A 17,738-nucleotide genomic window follows, 5' to 3' on the forward strand; every position below is an offset into this window, starting at 1 on the left:
AAGTGCAAGGCAAGGCAAAGTTTTCCAAATAAACAGGTTTTTGGAAGAAACCTGTTTTCTTAACACTTTGTTTGCTCACTTCACACTGCTTCATACTTGTGAATTTTCCCCTAGAACTGTCCACAAATGGCGTTAGTGTCGAATTTTCTCAACCAATGAAAATTATTCTTTATTAAAATGACAATTGGAGGTTTTGAAATTGTTTTTTTTATAAATAAATAATAATATTTTGTTGTTTTCCGTGTGTTGTTAAACAAATAATTTGGTACAAAATTGAATTTTACACTTTATTGGATAGTTTTGTTTGATTAAGATTGTTATTTGAGATTTTTAAATCATGATTGTACTGATGTTTCAAGAAAGCGTCAAGCAAGCTTTGTGTTGAAATTGCTGCGAATTTGCAGCTTTTTTCGTTTATATTTAGTCGTGTATTGAGTTTAAACTGATGAAAAATTTATTACGAAATTGTTTAGTTGTTGTGTGTTTTTAAATATTACGCGAAAATTACATGAATTACTCGTGGTGGTGATAATAGAAGCCGAGCCATAGCCAATGATTAGTCGTGATTTTAGATAGTTTTTTGACAATAAAAAAGACGCTTTCAGTGAACGTTTATTTAATAAATAATTCTGTTTCTTATTGAATATTAAGTTTTTGTTAATTGGAGGGACGAAGTTTGGAAAACATTTTGAAAAAAGAAGAACGAACTTAAAGGTAAGAGTAACAACTATCATTTCCTTCCGGTGGGTGTGTATGTATGTATATTTAATTAGGTGGCTCTTTATCAATTAATTGATATGTCCTTTTCGTCAAGTTTTTTTTTAAATTCTCAACTATTAATTTTTAAGTGCGCGCATTTCACGGATATTCAATAATCATTTGTCCTTGCTTCCCCCTCTTTCCCTTTTTTCACAATTCAGACGTGTGGTTCATTCGCGGTCAGCTGATTATTCTGAAATTATTAATTTTCTTTTAGAATTTATTCATCTTTACGTTTTCGATACAAGTCACGAGTTTTATAAGGATTATACTGATTGAAAAAAGAAAATTTAACTGCGTGAAAATGATGATGAATTGTTAACCCTAACCTCAATTGTTTCCAACTTCAAGACGGCGCAAAGGGACCAGAGTAGCCGTAACGAAACTGGATATATCACAAATTTACTAAATTCTTTCAATTTGTCTAGTAACGTGCCTGTGAATAATCAGGTAAGTCACTCCTTTTGGGAATTAATATTTAAAAAATCGCAGTAGTTTATTCGATAAAAATCCATAAATTTCCCACGAGTGTCAGCTGCCGACAGATTCAGATTTTTTTTCAAATATTGAAATTATTTTTGCTATTGTTTTGATTGATTAGCGAGATTTTTAATTTAATTTCCAAAACTTTACCCTTACTGCTAGATTCAGTTTTCATTTAATGAGTTGTAAATTTTATTATCATAAAATGATAGTGCAATAAATTATAAATTTCTGACACTTTATTTCTAGTGTTTAGATATCGTTTCTTTCCATCGTTTTTTGCATGTAAACATTGCTGATTATTTCTGATACAATTCGACATTACATGTCAAACTGATAGTTAATCATGAAATGTAGAAATTAGAAAATATTACACATTTTTAGGTTATAAATTTAATTTTTTTAAATTTGATTAAAAAATGTTTCGCCAAAAATGATTGTTCAATCCGTGTATAATTAAAATTCGTCTTTAAATTATTTTTTCAATTTCTTGAATTTTACTTTATGGAAATATATTTAAAAAATCTTTTTTTTGTTTACTTAGTTTGTTAAATGTTTATTTGAATCATTAATGTATGTCTGTCATCATTAATGTATTTTTCTATTTCATTAGATGCTAATTGCTAAATTTTAATTACAGCCAAGGTGGAGAGAGGAGTCAAGTAGTCAAGAAACTTATAGTGCCAGTAAAAGACTAGGTTTTAGTTGGGGAGGGATGCCTCGCAGTAAGCGAAGAGCGCCCTCCAGTACAAATCATAATTCTAGGGACATGTCACCTAGTGCTCAGGAAGATGGTATGCCAAGGCATCCGTCGAAAAGACTCAGACATACCTCTAAGTAAGCGACTTTCTAATTACTTATATTCTCCAAAACTATCTGTACGGAAAAATGTTTTTCAAAGTCCGTTATGGTAGTTAAAAAAAGAATTTTTCTTTTTCGAATAAAAACACTAATTACTAATAGAGATAATTTTAAAAACCATTTAATATCTTCGTTTCTTGCTTAATCTTTCTCTTTTAATTTCGATCTTTTTGTATCTAATTCATCTACTTTCTAATCTGCCCTTTATTTGATGAAGAAAAAAAATACTAAAGAATGTTTTTCATTATGAACCGTTTATTATATTCTATATCACAAGAAGGTAAATTAATTAAATTTTATTTTCCATCACTAGAAAGTAAATTAAATGTAAAAACAAGTAAAAAATCAAATAGTAAGAAAAAAATTACTTGTAGTTTAAAGATAAATATTTCAATCAATAATTCAAAAATTCAGAATTTTTCCAAACAGTAAAAAAATATACAATTTGCAAAAACAGTTGTATAATAAAAAACTTGATCAAAAAGTATATAAAATTTTACAAATAAAAATATTAAAGAAAGCTACTGTCATTTTAAAATAACAATTCTTTTTATTTTTTTTTCTTAATATCAAAAATATGAATAAATAGAAAATACATTTTTGTAATTGAATATTTTAGAAGGTGAATTGTGTGAAAAAGCGATTGAATACTTTTGAGAATGATTTAATTGTAACCTTGACAATAGTAAAGGATCGACTTTATCTTTTTCTCTTTTCTTGTACTCCTACCCACACTAGTCAAGCATTCACCAAAATAGACTGCTCACAATTTTAGTCTGCCCTTCTCTGGTGCTTGAGTTGGTCTGCATCTCGTGCTTGTGAATGTTAAACATTCGTATAAAAAGAATTTTTTCCCTCTTGCAATGACACAAAATTTTTGACAGTTTCATTTAATGTTATTTTTATCATTTTAATGTAATTTTTGTAACTAGAATTATTTAAATTCAAACTTGAAAATTAATCTGTGTAATAATTAAAATAAACAATTTTTAATAAAGTTTGTTTGAAGTAAATAATAGAATTTAAAAATAAAATCAAGTATAAATAAATATTTTGTATATTTGAGTTATAAATAAATCAAGTGTTCTTTTTTATTCAATTTATTTTCATTTTTATTCAAGTGTTATTTAATGAGTATTAAATTGAAAAAAGTATTCTAAAATATTGGTATTATTATTATTATCATTTTTACAATTTTTGTTAACAAATCTTTCTAAATTTTTAGTTTATTAGTATTTTTCAAAAGTAGTTGATTGAATTTAAATTCTCGCTTTTAATTTTGTTTTTATGGTTAATCTTATTGACAGTGCATGGAAGACGAGAGGTTTGTACTACAAACAAAATGATTGTAGAAAAAATAATTTTTAATAATTTTAATTATTAATGATTTTAATTTTTAATAATTTTAATTATTAATGATTTTAATTTTTAATAATTTTAATTTTTGATAATTTTAATTTTTAATAATTTTAATTTATAATAATTTTAATTTTTAATAATTTTAATTTTTAATAATTTTAATTTGAAAAAATTGACGTTTGGTTTTTGAAAATTTCAGTGCTAGGCGTTATTCAAAATCAGAAGATGTCACGAGTACGTCATTTTCACAAAAAAAGTGCATTGCATGGTTCAGGGAGTATACAACACCCGACGATCCCGATACCCTTGGTCCAGATGGAATGGAAAAATTTTGTGAGGATATTGCCGTAGAACCAGAAAATGTAGTGATGCTGGTATTAGCGTACAAAATGAACGCTCGTCAAATGGGCTTCTTTACAATGAACGAGTGGCTCAAAGGTCTTTCAGAATTGCAATGCGACTCAATTCATAAAGTACAACACAAACTAGAAAGTCTCAGGAATTTGCTGAATGATCCTCTTACATTCAAGGGGATTTACAGATACGCTTACGATTTTGCTAGGGTACGTCACTTTTTTTTCCTTTAGTTACTTTTTCTTTCTTTTTTCATTCAGTTTCAAATTTTCATTGGTTTTCTATTCGAAAATTCGATTTACTACTTAAAATACTTCTATTTCTATTTTTAATTTCTCTTTTCTGTTCTAAAATTTCTAAAGTTCGAACATTCAAATGAACGACGATATTTTTGTTTATTTGTGTATTCTTTTTTGAAAAAATTAAAAACAAATTCTTTACTAAGTAAAAATGATTAATTTACATTATTTTCCATTTGGTTTCATTAATTTTTGAAAATAAAAAAAAAATCGTTCATTTGAAGGTTCAGAAATATTATTTTGAATTATGTTGATATTTTTTTATAGAAAAAATTAAGAAGACTTATTTAATCTAAAAAAATGTGAGAATTTCTAAATATGCTAAATTTGCCCTCAGGATAAGGATCAACGAAGTATGGATATGGAAACAGCAAGAGTGATGCTGCAGTTACTTTTAGGAAAGCATTGGCCCCTATTTTCTCAATTTGCACAATTTCTTGATCAGTCGAAGTATAAAGTTATCAACAAGGATCAGTGGTGCAACATTCTGGAATTTTCTCGGACAATTAATCATGATTTGTCTAATTACGATTTAGACGGGGCTTGTAAGTAACAAAAATCCTTCAAGACTTTTATTATTAGACTTAAAACTTTTATTTCGTTCGTTCTTTATCTTCTTAACTCATTTAACTTGTTTATTTTTATATTTATATTATTTATATTATTGGTAATAATTGTAATTAATTAAAAGTTGCAAATTTTATCTATTAGTGAAAAGATATGCTAAATTTTCGAATTTTCTTTCAAGGGCCCGTTATGCTTGACGAGTTCGTCGAGTGGTTAAAAATGCAAAGAGGAATAGTGTCAACGGAAACCCGTATCAGCTGAAACTTCGAATCAAAAATGAAAGGACAATTTTTTAAAAAAAAATAAATATCCATCAACGCGACAACATTCTTCTTCTTCTATATATTCTTTGTTTTAATTTAATTTTTGTTCGTTTTTGAAATTGTTTCGACAGCTTTTGTTATCAAATTAATAATTTTCTTTTCTTTTTTGGAAATAATTATAGCTTGTGACCTAGATAATTCATGACTGTGTCCAAAGTTTGTGTTTGTCTATCGGTAATAAATTCATCAAGTGTTTTACGATCCACTTTGTATTGTCCACACTTTTAATGTTCGTGTCGCGCATTTATCGATGTATATTTTATTAATTATTATTATTATTATTACTGCATATTGTCATCATTTTTGACCTAGTGTTGCACGTATTCTAGAAGAATTTTCAATGGAAACGCAATCTTCGTTCTCGGAATTTTTTTTCATTTCCGAGAGAATATGTAAATAGGTAATCAAATGTGCAACATTTTTTCAAAGATATATATATTTTTTTTACGTAATTCATTGTCCATTATTGCTTCTCGTACATGTTTTCAATTCAGATTTCATGTACACAGTCATGCTCGGTCTTCATTACATTTGTATAACATTGAAACAAACAAACAAAACAAAAAAACAACAAAAGTCGATTTGATACAATTATATCATTGACATGAAACAATCAAAGGTTTTTGTGTAAGGAATGCAAGCTCAATTCTTGTATCTCGAAATGTATTTCAGGCCTGTTCAATAACTAGAAACTTACAGTTAGGTAAATTATATAGTGTAATACTCTTTTGAAAAAGAGCGTCAGTTTTCGTTTTCTTATGATCTGTATAGTAACTACGATGTGATAATTAATTAGGAAATCTTCGGAAGACCTTTTTCTTTTCTTCTTTCTCTTATTTTTTTTTTTTTTTTTTTTTTTTTTTTTTTGTGAAAATTGAACAGTTTTGGATTTTTATCAAACTTTGTTATACTTTGTAGAAAAAGAAAAGTTTTTTGTGAAAGTCAGATGAATATTACTGAGAAAAAAATGAAACTTTGCGGTTCCAATTTCGTGTAATAGGTCCTTTATTTTTGTTTCGAAATTCAAAATTTTATTGTAGACACTTGGAAGAAAATATAGCGGAACTGATTTAATTATTTGACTTGTCAATTTGTTCCCTATTTTTCTTTTTTTTAATTTTAGATAGTTATTATTCATTTTTGTGTACTTTTATAAAAAATGTGCATGTAAGTAATCGTTTTCTAAAATATATTTTCATTTTAATTACTTTTGCATCATTTTTTCTTACAAGAATATATGCGAAACTTGTTTTTCCTGCTTGAGAACTTTTTAAAAAGTTGGTATTAAACTATTCAAGTAAAAATTACATTTAAAAAATTTAGACGTCATTTCAGTGTTTATTATCAAAAAAATCCAATGACCTTTTAGATAAAATTGTAATTTCTCTAAAAAAAAAAACTTTAAAAAATGATAGTATTCAATTATCAATTCATGATATGATCATTATTTTAATTCTCTTATATATTCAAGTTCATATTTTTTATGTACATAAATTTTTTTTCAAATCGAAGATAATGGAATTTTTAGCAATGGTAAAAATAGATAAAGAATAATTATAAAATAGGTAAAGATAATTAATAATATTATATAAAATAGATTAGTCTCAATATATAAAAATAGATTGATATTATTTTCTAAAGTAGATTATATTAATCATTATTACCGTGAAAAAAATTTCATTTCCCAAATAAAAAAAAAGACTTATTTGGGAATAAAATACATGGGAATTCCATCGAACGGCAATAAAGTTGCACTCCAAATTTCTTTCATTTCTTCCGGTTTTCGTAAACTTTTGACTCTAAATTTTCTCAAAAGTGCAGAAAGAACGAATCTCAATTCAACCCAGGCTAAATTTTGACCGAGACAATTCCTTGGACCTGCACTAAATGGAATGAATGCATAAGGATGTCTGTCTTGTATGTTTTCCGGTAGAAAACGATCAGGATCAAATTTAAAAGGTTCTGGCCAAACTTCCGGATCTCGGTGCATTACCAATATTTGCAAATGCACCACTGTTTCCTTTGGAACTTGATATCCGGCTGAAATGATTATTATTTATTTATAATTATTTTTATTAAATTAATATTTAATTAATAATTTAATTTAATTTAGTTAATATTTAATTAATTTAATATTTAAATATTTCGATTTCTAAATACTTCCTCATGAGAAAGTAAAAACTATTTCTTTTAATCCTAAGTAACCTTAAGTTTTGATTGAATATTGGATTTGAAATTTGATTTCAAAGTTGAACTAATATTGATGACTTCACCTAATTCTATATCTTCGGTTAAGCGTCTGGCAACTGTGGGACCTGGAGGATGTATACGAAAACTTTCCTTAATAACTCGTTCAAGATATTTCAATTCCAGAACTTGATTCATTGTTGCTGGCTCTTTGGAGTCTCCGAAAATGTCATCCAATTCCTGGTGTACTATTTCTTGAATTTCGGGTTCATTGCCCAAGTGAAACATGACCCAACCAATTCCAGCAGCTACTGTATCATATCCCTGCGAGGGAAATTTAATTAAAGTAATTAATTAATTTTCGCAATAAATTCAAAAAATAAAATAAAAAAATAAAGGGAAAATATTGTGGAAAAATAATAATTGCAAGTATTTAATAAAAGAGAACGATGTTGATTGAAATCGCTATAAATTCTACTTACACCAAACAGAAAAGTATTTACTTCCTCTACCAATTCGGTTTCATTTAAGAAATTTTTATCTTTTTCTTGTAAATCCAAAATGAGATCTAAAAATGGTTTCTTGTCTCGTTTTTCTAAAAAATAGAATTTTTATCATTTTTCCCAAAGGAAGGAAAAAAAAAGTACTAAACAAAACGGACGTAAAATTATTTGAACAAAAATAGCTATTTTTGTAAATTTCATAAATTTTAATTACCAAAGTCGTCTGAATTATCCCTTCCTATCATTTTTTTACTTTCAACTCTTCGAGCTTCTCTCTTCTTTTTAATTAACTGCAAACAAATGAATATTACAATAAAAATTGAACAAAAAAATAGCTTCAAAGTTAGATTTAACAATAGAGAAATAAATATAAGAAAAAATCTTTTTTAACTAATTAGAAAAACTAGAAAAATAAATAAAATTTCTATTTTGGAAACCGAAAAAAAGTACCATAGCTGTAAATGAGTTTATAGTCTTCGCTGCTAATTTCAACTCATCGCCAAGTTTTGTTTTAAAAAATATAGGATCCCATTGCAGCCAAGGTGAATTTATTCTTGTAATTAATATTTCACCGGCTCTAAAAATTACAATGGAAAATTAAATCGTTTCTAGAATTGAATATTTTATACGATTTTATAGAATCGATTAAAAGAATTTTTTTTAATTCAAATAAATTCAAATAATCAATTCAATTAAAAATTCCAAATACTTGTGGGCCGAATCTGAATATCCGTCGCAGGCGAAATTTTTCTGAACATCTAGATTTACACCCATTATTGTTTCTGAAATTAAAAAATAAAATTTTATTATCAATTAAATAAAAAGAAAAAAAATTTTGTTTACCGCAAATAGTGTCGAATGAAAATCGAATAGCCAAAGAGGCGAAATCCATTGGCTTATTTGGATTTGCTTTAAGTTTCTCATCAATCACTTGTTCGAGAATTTTCGTCTTCCTTAAGACAATATTGGAAAAACCATTTAAAATTTCGAAATGAAACGATGGACTGATTGTTTTCCTCTTTTGAACCCATTTGTCTCCTATAAATTAATTGATAGTAAAACAAAAAATCAAAATCATTTTTTTAAATATAAAAATCTGACCTGTTGACGTTAACATTCCTTCACCAAACCAAGGATCGAGAAATTCATAAAGTTTCGCTTTTGTTATGAGTTTGTTGCTTGATAAAATTACCTTAAAAGTGTAAAATTACATATTAATTTAAAAATACTAATTAATTATTATATTATTATTATTATTCATCATCTAATTAATATTTAGTAAAATAAGAATTTATCACCTCCAGCAGTTCCGGCTTGAAAATATTGACAACCACATCATCAAAAGCTTCGCTGGTTCGAAAAATACCATTTTTGTACTTTTGGCACAATTGATAGAATTTGGTGAATCGATCTATAAAAATTAAAATAATTTTAATAACAATTTATTAAATTTGCCTCTTTATTGGATTTAGTAGTGAATTTTTAAGTATTTAAAAAAAATTATTTATTAAACATTAAAATATTGTAAATACCTTCTTTTGTGACTCGGAGAAATTCAAATGGCAATGCAAATATTGACAGAGGATATGAAATTGGTCCTGGAATTTTATTAACAGTAATGCAGTAATTAATAAAATGATACAATCTTATTACGAGTTTGCATACGAGTAAAAAAATCACAAAGCGAAAAAGTGTAATAAAGACACTCATTTTGTTTCTTTTTGTTAATAAACTTTTTTCTCGTGTAATTTTGTATTGTATTTCACATTCCTTGAAATGAAAATGAACATTTCAAGAATGGAAAATTATAACTTGAAACGAATAAAAATTTTAGCTTTGTCATTTGAAAAGATAGTGAAATTTTCATAATTATATTCAAGAATATTTTATTCGAGATTAGATTAATAAAACAATATTTTTAAAAGAAATTTAATAATTAAATGAGAAAAATTGTATCAATGTTTTCATTATTAATATTTATATGATAATATTATTCGTATTCCTAAATGAAAAAGTTTTACACTTTCGTTTGTAAACAAAATTAGTTGCAAAGATTTTGGTAAAATTATTTTAACTTGGAGAATTTTTTATTAGACAATGAATATTTATTTACATTTAAAAAGTCGATAATGTTATATAATTATAATTTATTCATAATTATGTAAAATCGAAATTCAAAAAGTTGAAGATACTTTGTTGGTCATACTTTGTTCTTTCATTTTATTTGTTACTATGCTTACTCAGCTATAATATTTTCTACTATCGTAGATTTATATTATACCTGAATCCTTGAATTTTATAATTATATTACATTTATTCTATACAATTAAATTTTGCTCGTTAATTAAGTACCGAATTGTTGCTGATTTATTATTTTTCCAAATAATAATATACTCTGCTTCGTAAATATTATTTTTAAATGAGAAGTTATAAATAAATAATAAATATTCACAATGTCACATAAATAATCACATACGTAGAAAAATATAGCAAATCAATCCAAATCAAAACTGTTTAGAAATATTTTTCATTTCAATAGGAGAAATGTAAACAAACCAAAACAAACATTTAATGTCTTGAAGTTGCCAACAAATAAACATTTAATGGAGTGGTACCAAATTAAGAACTACATTTGCATTTTCTTTTCTTTTAATAAAAATTAATATATAAATAGAAATTAGTTTAGAATAGGAGGAGAAATATTGGGATCCCGAAATATTATTAATATTAATAAATAAAGTAAATTTACTACTGTCAAAAAAGACTTTAATTTTATTTCGAATTTTGTATTAAATTAATTTTCATAAATTGCAAACCTGTTATCAAATAACTTCACAGTTATTGTCCATGGATCTTTTCTTCTGGTCTTCGTGCTTCTGGTTCTTCAGTTCTTCATGGTTCTTCAGTTCATTGACTTCAATCTTAATGTTTTGTTTTTTTCCTCCAAACTGGTCGAGACAGGAGACACTGTAAAATCATAGTAAAATCAAGAAAAAAAAATGAATAAAATAGAAAAAAAGGAAGAAGTGAGCAACAAATATGAGTGGAGTGATGATTTTTTAAATCAAATGGCAAATGCCAAAATATTTCCTAGTGATTCTTTTAAAACAGAAGAAATCAAACCTATATTAGCCAGATTTTTCAATTTTTATTTCTCTGGAAAAATATCCCCTGATTGCACAGTACCGTGCACAATTTATTCAGCAATTGCTTTATTGAATGTTCCACATTCAAAAGGATATTTAAAAGTTTTCGCAAAAAAGAATGACACAAAGAAAGAAAAGAAACTCACATTTTTTGACGTCCATGTTCATACAGATAGGGAATATTTTGAACAATCCAATGACTTAAGTCAGGTTAGTATTTGTAAAGATTTTTAATTAAAAATTTACATATTTTTTATTCTTTTGTTTATTACATATTATTTATTATTGCACTAGCTGTGTTCCATTTATTTTTATTTTTTAAATTAAAAAATTTTATAATTTTAAGAATTTCAATGTAAATTCAATTATTTTAAACAATTTTGATAAAATTCTTTTTAAAAAATTATTTTCAAAATTTTTAATAAAATTCCTTCAAAACAATCAATTATTTTCATAAATAATGAAATGTTTCGGAGGAATATAATTATATTTTCAATGCAATTTTAATAAAATTTCTTGAAAGAATAGAATTATTTTTAATAATATTATTCAAATTCAATTATTTTCAAGTGTTTTAATAAAAATTCAATTAAATTAATAATTTTAATAAAATTTTAATCAATATTCAATTATTTTCAACAATTCTGATTAAAAAATTCTGCGAAACAATTTAATTATTTTTATAAATTGTAAAATTCTTGGCAAAAATTCAATTATTTTTGTAAATAATAAAATTATTCTGAGAAATTCATTATTTTCAATAAAATTTTAATAAAATTTCTAGGAAAAAATTTAATTATATTCATGATTGATAATTTTAATCAAATTTCTCTAAGAGGTTCAATTATTTTTAAAAATTTTGATTCAATTTTTCTGAACAATTCAATTGTTCTCAAAAGTTTGTAATAAATTTCATTGTAAATTTGAATTTATTTTCAAAATTTTCAATTAAAATTATTTTTAAAAATTACAATATTTTAACGAAATTTAATGAAATTCTTTAAAAAAAATGTAATTATTTACAAAAACTATAATAAAATTATTTAAAAGAATTTAATTTTCGATGAATAATTTTATTATAATTTAATAGGAAAATTGTTTAATTACAATTAATAATAAACACGATTATTTTAAAAACTTAAAAGAAGTTCTTCATAAAATTCAACTATTTTCCAAATTTTCAGTAAAAATTATTTTTAAAAAAATGCATTATTTGAAAGAGTTTTAATTAAAATCTTGCCAAGAATTAAATTATTTTCAATACAATTTTAATTACATTTTCTCGAAAGAATGCAATTATTTCTGAAAATAATTGTATTCTTGAATAGAATTACATTAAAACTTTTTAAAATAATTGAATCCCTGACAAAAAAATGTATTATTTCTGAAAATAATTGATTTTTTGTAAAATTTTAAAAAATAAGTGAATTTTTGAGAAGAAGAAAAATTTCGGTTTATAAGAGAAATTTATAAAAAAAATATTATCACCTGAGAAAATTAATATTCACATAAATTATTTTTTACAGGAATTATTCCAAAATGAAATATGGAAAATTTTAATTTCATGGGATTATTCGACTACAAAAGAGCAGGCGACATTAATGAGATTAGCAGCTTTTCTGGCTCTAAAATTTTGCATAGTGGCTTCAAAGAATAAATCTCAAACACTATCAAGTTTCTTTAAATATAGCAATAAATTGAGAGAAACTCTTTCCAAACTAGTCGGATGGGAAATGAATCGAAATTATTCAGTGCCAAATCCTAAAGGAATAGACATGTTCATAGAATTATTATCAAATGATAATAATATTCGCTTATCATTGAGATATCTGTTTGCAATTGTAGTTCAGAAATGGATAAATATTGTTCGAATGAATCCAAAGGGAAATCGAATTTCATCACTGTTAATGGAATCATTGCTGGACGCAGCAGCTGGAAATGGAATTGCATTAATTACATTAATAACGACTGTGATATTTTACTTGAATTGCACCTACGAGCAGATAATGAATGTCTTGAAGACGGAGACAAAATGCTTTTCTAAATACGAAAAGTCTTTTCAAAGACTCGAGGAATTTCAAAAGAAATTCGTCAGTGAATCGAATCCAGAGCTCAGCTATCCATGGGGTCGTATAATAAAGCCTAGTTTTTTAATCGAATACGCAGGAACTAATAATATTTACCTGTGTTCTGTTTTTGCGACAATTATTGAGAAGTACGAGGGACAAACAGTGTGGAATACAAGTTGGGCGCATAAGAAAGATTTTGATTATAAAGAACCAAGGAAAGTTGGTATAAGAATTCACGATCGTCTGTTGAGCAAATTAAGAAAATGTTGAAATGAACTTCGTATTAAACGTTACTCGGATATTTAATATCGTTAAATGTTTATTTAAAATTGTTAGAACTAAACGTTTGTTTATTTTGATATTAGTTCATCGAAAAAGAGGAACTTTGTTTATATGTAAGTTAAGAAGTTTTTAATTATTTATTCATACACCGAAGAATATTATTTTCGTTACAAATGATACTTTATTACGGGATTAAACAATTATATTCATCATCAAGAAAAGTTTTAGTGAAATTTGACAAAACGAAAAAAAGAAGATAAGCTAGTTTGAAACTAGTTAAGAAACCTGTTCAGTTACTGCTATAAAAAAACTACGAAATATTTTGTATTTCATATTATTTTTCTAAAATTGATATTTTGAATGCAAATTTGATGATCCAAGATGTTTGTTATATAATAAAATGATTTCTAATATTTTTAGATAATTATTAGTTCGTTTTTAATAAACAATTTCAATTCAATTTCAATTTGTGCCATTTCTTAATTTAATTAATTACAAACTATAATAAATTACATATTCAATGTCACCTACAAACAAATGACTCACGCCTTGAATTGTGAGTTTATTTATTTTAAATTTTAAAATTAATGTATTGAAAATCATCGAATTGTTGCAAAGAATTTTTATCAAAAAATTTGAAAATAGAATTTCTTCGAATTTATAAAAATTATAAAAAATAATTGAATTCTTTTGCAAAGATTTTATAACGAATTAAGAACAAAATTAAATTCTTTCGTGAAATTTTTTTGAAAATAATTGAATTTTTGCAAAGATTTTATAACGAATTAAGAAAAAAATTGAATTCTTTCGTGAAATTTTTTTGAAAATAATTTAATTCTTCAAAGAATTTTACTATTTACAAATATAGTAATTTAATTTTTTTGATGAATTCATAAAAATTTTAGAAAATAATTGAATTCTTGCCAAGAATTTTATTAAAATTTTGAATTTGAAATTATTTCAAAATTCATATTTGAAAATAAAAAATTGTTTATTTTGCATAATAATAAATTGAATATCACGTTTCACGCGCTAGTGCGCGTAACATTTGCTAGTTTAAATATAATTGTCTTTAAAAAAAAAATATTTTACAAACGATATTGGATAAAATAATGCAAATTTTTAAACATTTCCAATTAATTTTATTTATTAAAGTATAAAAACAATTCGAGTAGTAAAACTTTCTTAATTTAAACATTATCACCGGTATAAAATATTTTATGAACTTAATTCAATTACATTATTTAAAAAAACAATAAATAATAAAAATTCCCAATTGAATCTATTTTTTGTACAGGATGATGCTCTAAAATAAAAAAATTTCCCGCTATTATTTATATTTTGAACCAAATAGTGAATTTGGTTGCTTTAAAAATTGTCTCCATTGCCTTTATGATTCTGATTTAATAACATTTTTCAGAAAATCATCCTGTACGTATATTTAATAAGCATAATTTGTTAATAACAGTGTTGGGTCAATTATTATTTTTAAAGCATTTTTTTTGTTAGTTTTTAACAAAAACTCGACAGTTTTTTATATATTTTAAAATTCAAATAAAAATCGTTTGCAAATAAAAACGATTATCAATCACTTTGAAAAAAATACTTTCTAATGGAAAATATTTCTGATTAAAATGTTTTAATTTTAATCATCTATGATTAGAAGTTAAATCTATTAGAATTATTAATTAGAAAATATGAATTTTCTAATTAATTTCTATATAATTTGTCTAAAAAATTATATGTAAAAATTTGTCTAAAACAATAGTTTTAAAATTGTTTAAAATTGACGTATTTTTAAATACGACGGCGAAAACAAGAATATATTTTCTTACAAAAAACGTTAACAACTTTTTGTTCCGAGGAAAAATAAAACTTTTTAAAAATCGAATTCAAATATCTTAAGAAACCAGTTTTCTTTTTGTTTTCTTTCTTTTCTTTATCTTTTCTCTCATTTTTGTTGAGGGAAAATTTGATAACAAACTTTATGACTAATTTTACCCAACACTGGTTAATAAATAAGAAAAATAATTCAATTAAAAAAAAAATTTCCCTTTCTTATCAACTGGAAAATCCAGGATTAGTGTGCTCGATAACACACCTTCGACAATATTGTTTCACTGCCCGATAACCAACCCACGTGACTCGTGAACATTCTCCAATATTAAGTTGCTGAAGTCCACGAACATAATAAGCAAGTGCCTCGAGGCCAGAGTCCGAGACACGTTCGCATCCACATAAAGAAAGTTTCTTCAAATTCGGACATCCAGTCGAGAGTGCCTCGAGTGTTGCATCGCCAATGTCGCATTTCCCTAAATCCAATGCACGAATTCTCGGACATCCGCGAGCCAATGCAACAGTTGCACTATCGCTGAGTGCCTCACAACCACGTGCATTCAAATATCTCAGCTTATAACAATGTCGAGCAACAACCAAAAGCCCCGCATCCGACACCTGATCACATTTACCAACGGAGAAATACCGCAATGACGGTCCCAAACACGCGGCCAATTCTCTCACACCAAAATCCGTGATTCTCGTGCAATCCGACACGGACAATTGTCTCATTCCACCGCAATACGAAGCGATTGCTATCAAACTCGTGTCCGTGATACGAAAGCATCTCCTTAGATACAAACAGGAAAGATGTGGCATCCTAGCCAAACTCGTCACCAATCCAGAGTCATCAATCTCATGACAATCGCTCAAATCGAGTGTTTGTAGTTGTAAAACCGCAACTCTTGTGTATGCCTTCGTTATACGAGCACAATCCGTCATGTCCAATTCCTTCAGGTGAATACAATTATCAAGAATTGTGGTGAGATTCATATCATTAACACGTTTCGAATGTCGAAGCGATAGCGACGTGAGACTACTAAACGGTAGTGAATTGAATATTCCAAAAAGACCCGTCGCACCATCCAGGACGAGTCGACGTATCGATGGATATAAACCACGTCGTGCCAGTGTGTTGAGTGCAATTGTCGCATTCTGTGGATGACGAACCTCCACCTCCTTCCACAATGACGGATGCCACGCTATTTCCCAAAGTCGTCGGCATGTCTGGGCAAGAGAGCAACGCTCTCGTATCGAGAGCCAACTGAAGATTTTCAATAATAACGTATCATCAAGATCGCATAGTCCAAGAACGTAGAGGTGTCTCTGTTGAAAAAGTTGCTTTCGAACTGGCAAAGCAACCGATGGCGATGACGATAATCGACAGACATTATTGTCAAGCGTATGATAACCAAGATCTACAGTGTCCGAATTCGGTCGAAAAAGTGCCAATTTCTGCGAATGATGACTTCCCTCTCGACTTGAAATACTTTGATCTCCATACCGATGGTAGAGTGGACTCGATCCGTCCATTCCATCGTCTTTTCTGCAAATTCGATAAATGGTCAATAATCAAAAACACTTCAATAATTTTTATTAATAATTATTATTAAATTATTATTTAATTTGAATATTTAAATAATAAAATTATTAACTTCAATAGTAAAATAATCATTAAATAAAAATCAGGCTTCGTACTCGATAATTAATTTTAAAAACAATAAATAAAATAAAGTAGTAAATCGTAAGAAAAGTAGTAAATAGTAGGTTTTAGTAGATGAGTGCGAGGCCTGAAAAATAGAAAATGATCATTAAATACTAAATATCAGAGAACAAATCCTAATAAACAATTGTTAATAAACTTAATTTAATAAATTATTAATAAACTTAATTTAATAAACAATTATTAATAAACCTAATATAATTAACAAAATGAATTGTTTATTAACAATTTGAAAAATCTTAATTTCAAAGAAGAAAAGATCCTTTTCGTTTTCGACAAAATTCCAGACCATTAAAAAAAGGTTGGTATTTACAGTTACTGTTGACATCTGGAAAGTGAACAATTTTTTAAAAACCCTTTGAAAGTAGACATATCTGGATATATCTGTCGAAAACATAGGTGTGCCTGGAATTCCTACCTGGATTACGATGACGCAATGAGGAATCAACGACCCTGCGTAACATAGACGAGTTTTGTCGCCATTTTCATCCACTAACTTGATTCAACATCGATCGTGTATCGATCAACAAGAAATTGAAAATAGTACGTTTTCTTTTCCAATTATCACTTGACACAAATGACACTGATAACTGTAACAATAGATTGTTTATTATATTAGTTACAACACAAAAAACACTCTATTAAAGTTCATTTTTTAATAAGAAAAATTAAAAACCTTAAAAACATATCAATGTGGTAAGGAAAATGTAACAGATGGTTTACTTAATTGTAATAGAGGGCACAATGGTACTTTGTAGATAATGTAGTTTTCTACTCACTATTTGTTACTGTTACTTCTTTACCCTCTTTGGTTCTTATGGTTCTTATCATTGATCTCATTGATCTTTAATTATTTGTTATAGAATTAGTGTTTTTAATTTACTGCCGTAATTATGTACAAAATACGTTTTTTCTGCATCTCTATAAGAGATTTGAATATTTTCAGATATGTTTCAAAAGGTTCACAATGATAAGTTTTGAAGTTTA

The 17,738-nt window shown here is 26.3% G+C and overlaps 4 protein-coding genes across 7 annotated transcripts; 2 read left to right on the forward strand and 2 right to left on the reverse strand.

Moving 5' to 3' along the window:
- The first annotated feature begins 176 nt into the window (after positions 1-176).
- Positions 177-6,082, forward strand: LOC122512841 (DCN1-like protein 4). 3 transcript variants are annotated; one of them, XM_043628930.1, is made up of 6 exons: positions 177-714; positions 977-1,209; positions 1,883-2,079; positions 3,662-4,025; positions 4,453-4,660; positions 4,864-6,082. In XM_043628930.1, exons 3-6 carry the CDS (start codon positions 1,958-1,960, stop codon positions 4,941-4,943), a joined length of 774 nt encoding a protein of 257 aa, XP_043484865.1. In that variant the 5' UTR covers positions 177-714; positions 977-1,209; positions 1,883-1,957; the 3' UTR covers positions 4,944-6,082. The 3 variants fall into 3 exon arrangements, with proteins under 3 accessions (XP_043484865.1, XP_043484867.1, XP_043484866.1); XM_043628932.1 differs by lacking the exons at positions 177-714; positions 977-1,209; positions 1,883-2,079 and adding exons at positions 3,046-3,069; positions 3,411-3,427; XM_043628931.1 differs by lacking the exons at positions 177-714; positions 977-1,209; positions 1,883-2,079 and adding an exon at positions 3,288-3,427.
- Positions 6,083-6,467: 385 nt separating this feature from the next.
- Positions 6,468-9,929, reverse strand: LOC122512839 (cytochrome P450 4c21-like). Of its 2 annotated transcripts, XM_043628928.1 has the most exons (11): positions 9,902-9,929; positions 9,228-9,293; positions 8,994-9,106; positions 8,797-8,887; positions 8,539-8,733; positions 8,405-8,477; positions 8,146-8,272; positions 7,910-7,985; positions 7,675-7,787; positions 7,279-7,516; positions 6,468-7,045 (listed from the first exon to the last, which is right to left on the reverse strand). In XM_043628928.1, exons 1-11 carry the CDS (start codon positions 9,912-9,914, stop codon positions 6,708-6,710), a joined length of 1,443 nt encoding a protein of 480 aa, XP_043484863.1. In that variant the 5' UTR covers positions 9,915-9,929; the 3' UTR covers positions 6,468-6,707. The 2 variants fall into 2 exon arrangements, with proteins under 2 accessions (XP_043484863.1, XP_043484862.1); XM_043628927.1 differs by lacking the exon at positions 9,902-9,929 and having other exon boundaries at positions 9,228-9,484.
- A 640-nt stretch (positions 9,930-10,569) lies between these two features.
- LOC122512840 lies at positions 10,570-13,658 on the forward strand. Its single transcript, XM_043628929.1, has 2 exons — positions 10,570-11,051; positions 12,368-13,658. The coding sequence occupies exons 1-2, from the start codon at positions 10,695-10,697 to the stop codon at positions 13,178-13,180; spliced, it is 1,170 nt and encodes a 389-aa protein (XP_043484864.1). The 5' UTR covers positions 10,570-10,694; the 3' UTR covers positions 13,181-13,658.
- Positions 13,659-14,919: 1,261 nt separating this feature from the next.
- LOC122512843 (F-box/LRR-repeat protein 7-like) lies at positions 14,920-17,567 on the reverse strand. The gene is made up of 3 exons (XM_043628941.1): positions 17,428-17,567; positions 17,170-17,341; positions 14,920-16,574 (listed from the first exon to the last, which is right to left on the reverse strand). Exon 3 carries the CDS (start codon positions 16,559-16,561, stop codon positions 15,254-15,256), a length of 1,308 nt encoding a protein of 435 aa, XP_043484876.1. The 5' UTR covers positions 16,562-16,574; positions 17,170-17,341; positions 17,428-17,567; the 3' UTR covers positions 14,920-15,253.
- Positions 17,568-17,738: the final 171 nt, after the last annotated feature.

This window comes from Leptopilina heterotoma, unplaced genomic scaffold (assembly GCF_015476425.1).
Source record: "Leptopilina heterotoma isolate Lh14 unplaced genomic scaffold, ASM1547642v1 Lhet_128, whole genome shotgun sequence".
In the NCBI taxonomy this organism is placed as follows: domain Eukaryota; kingdom Metazoa; phylum Arthropoda; class Insecta; order Hymenoptera; family Figitidae; genus Leptopilina; species Leptopilina heterotoma.

Excerpts from the sequence above, each read along its gene's own strand:
- LOC122512841 (XM_043628930.1), top strand. The coding sequence starts at position 1,958 with ATGCCTCGCAGTAAGCGAAGAGCGCCCTCCAGTACAAATCATAATTCT. Across the intron at positions 4,026-4,452 it reads ACGCTTACGATTTTGCTAGG|GATAAGGATCAACGAAGTAT; the intron begins GTACGTCACTTT and ends ATTTGCCCTCAG. Across the intron at positions 4,661-4,863 it reads TTACGATTTAGACGGGGCTT|GGCCCGTTATGCTTGACGAG; the intron begins GTAAGTAACAAA and ends TTTTCTTTCAAG.
- LOC122512843 (XM_043628941.1), bottom strand. The coding sequence starts at position 16,561 with ATGGACGGATCGAGTCCACTCTACCATCGGTATGGAGATCAAAGTATT.
- LOC122512840 (XM_043628929.1), top strand. The coding sequence starts at position 10,695 with ATGAATAAAATAGAAAAAAAGGAAGAAGTGAGCAACAAATATGAGTGG. Across the intron at positions 11,052-12,367 it reads AATCCAATGACTTAAGTCAG|GAATTATTCCAAAATGAAAT; the intron begins GTTAGTATTTGT and ends TATTTTTTACAG.
- LOC122512839 (XM_043628927.1), bottom strand. The coding sequence starts at position 9,405 with ATGAGTGTCTTTATTACACTTTTTCGCTTTGTGATTTTTTTACTCGTA. Across the intron at positions 8,478-8,538 it reads TTCATTCGACACTATTTGCG|AAACAATAATGGGTGTAAAT; the intron begins GTAAACAAAATT and ends TTTTAATTTCAG. Across the intron at positions 8,273-8,404 it reads TATTCAGATTCGGCCCACAA|AGCCGGTGAAATATTAATTA; the intron begins GTATTTGGAATT and ends TGTAATTTTTAG.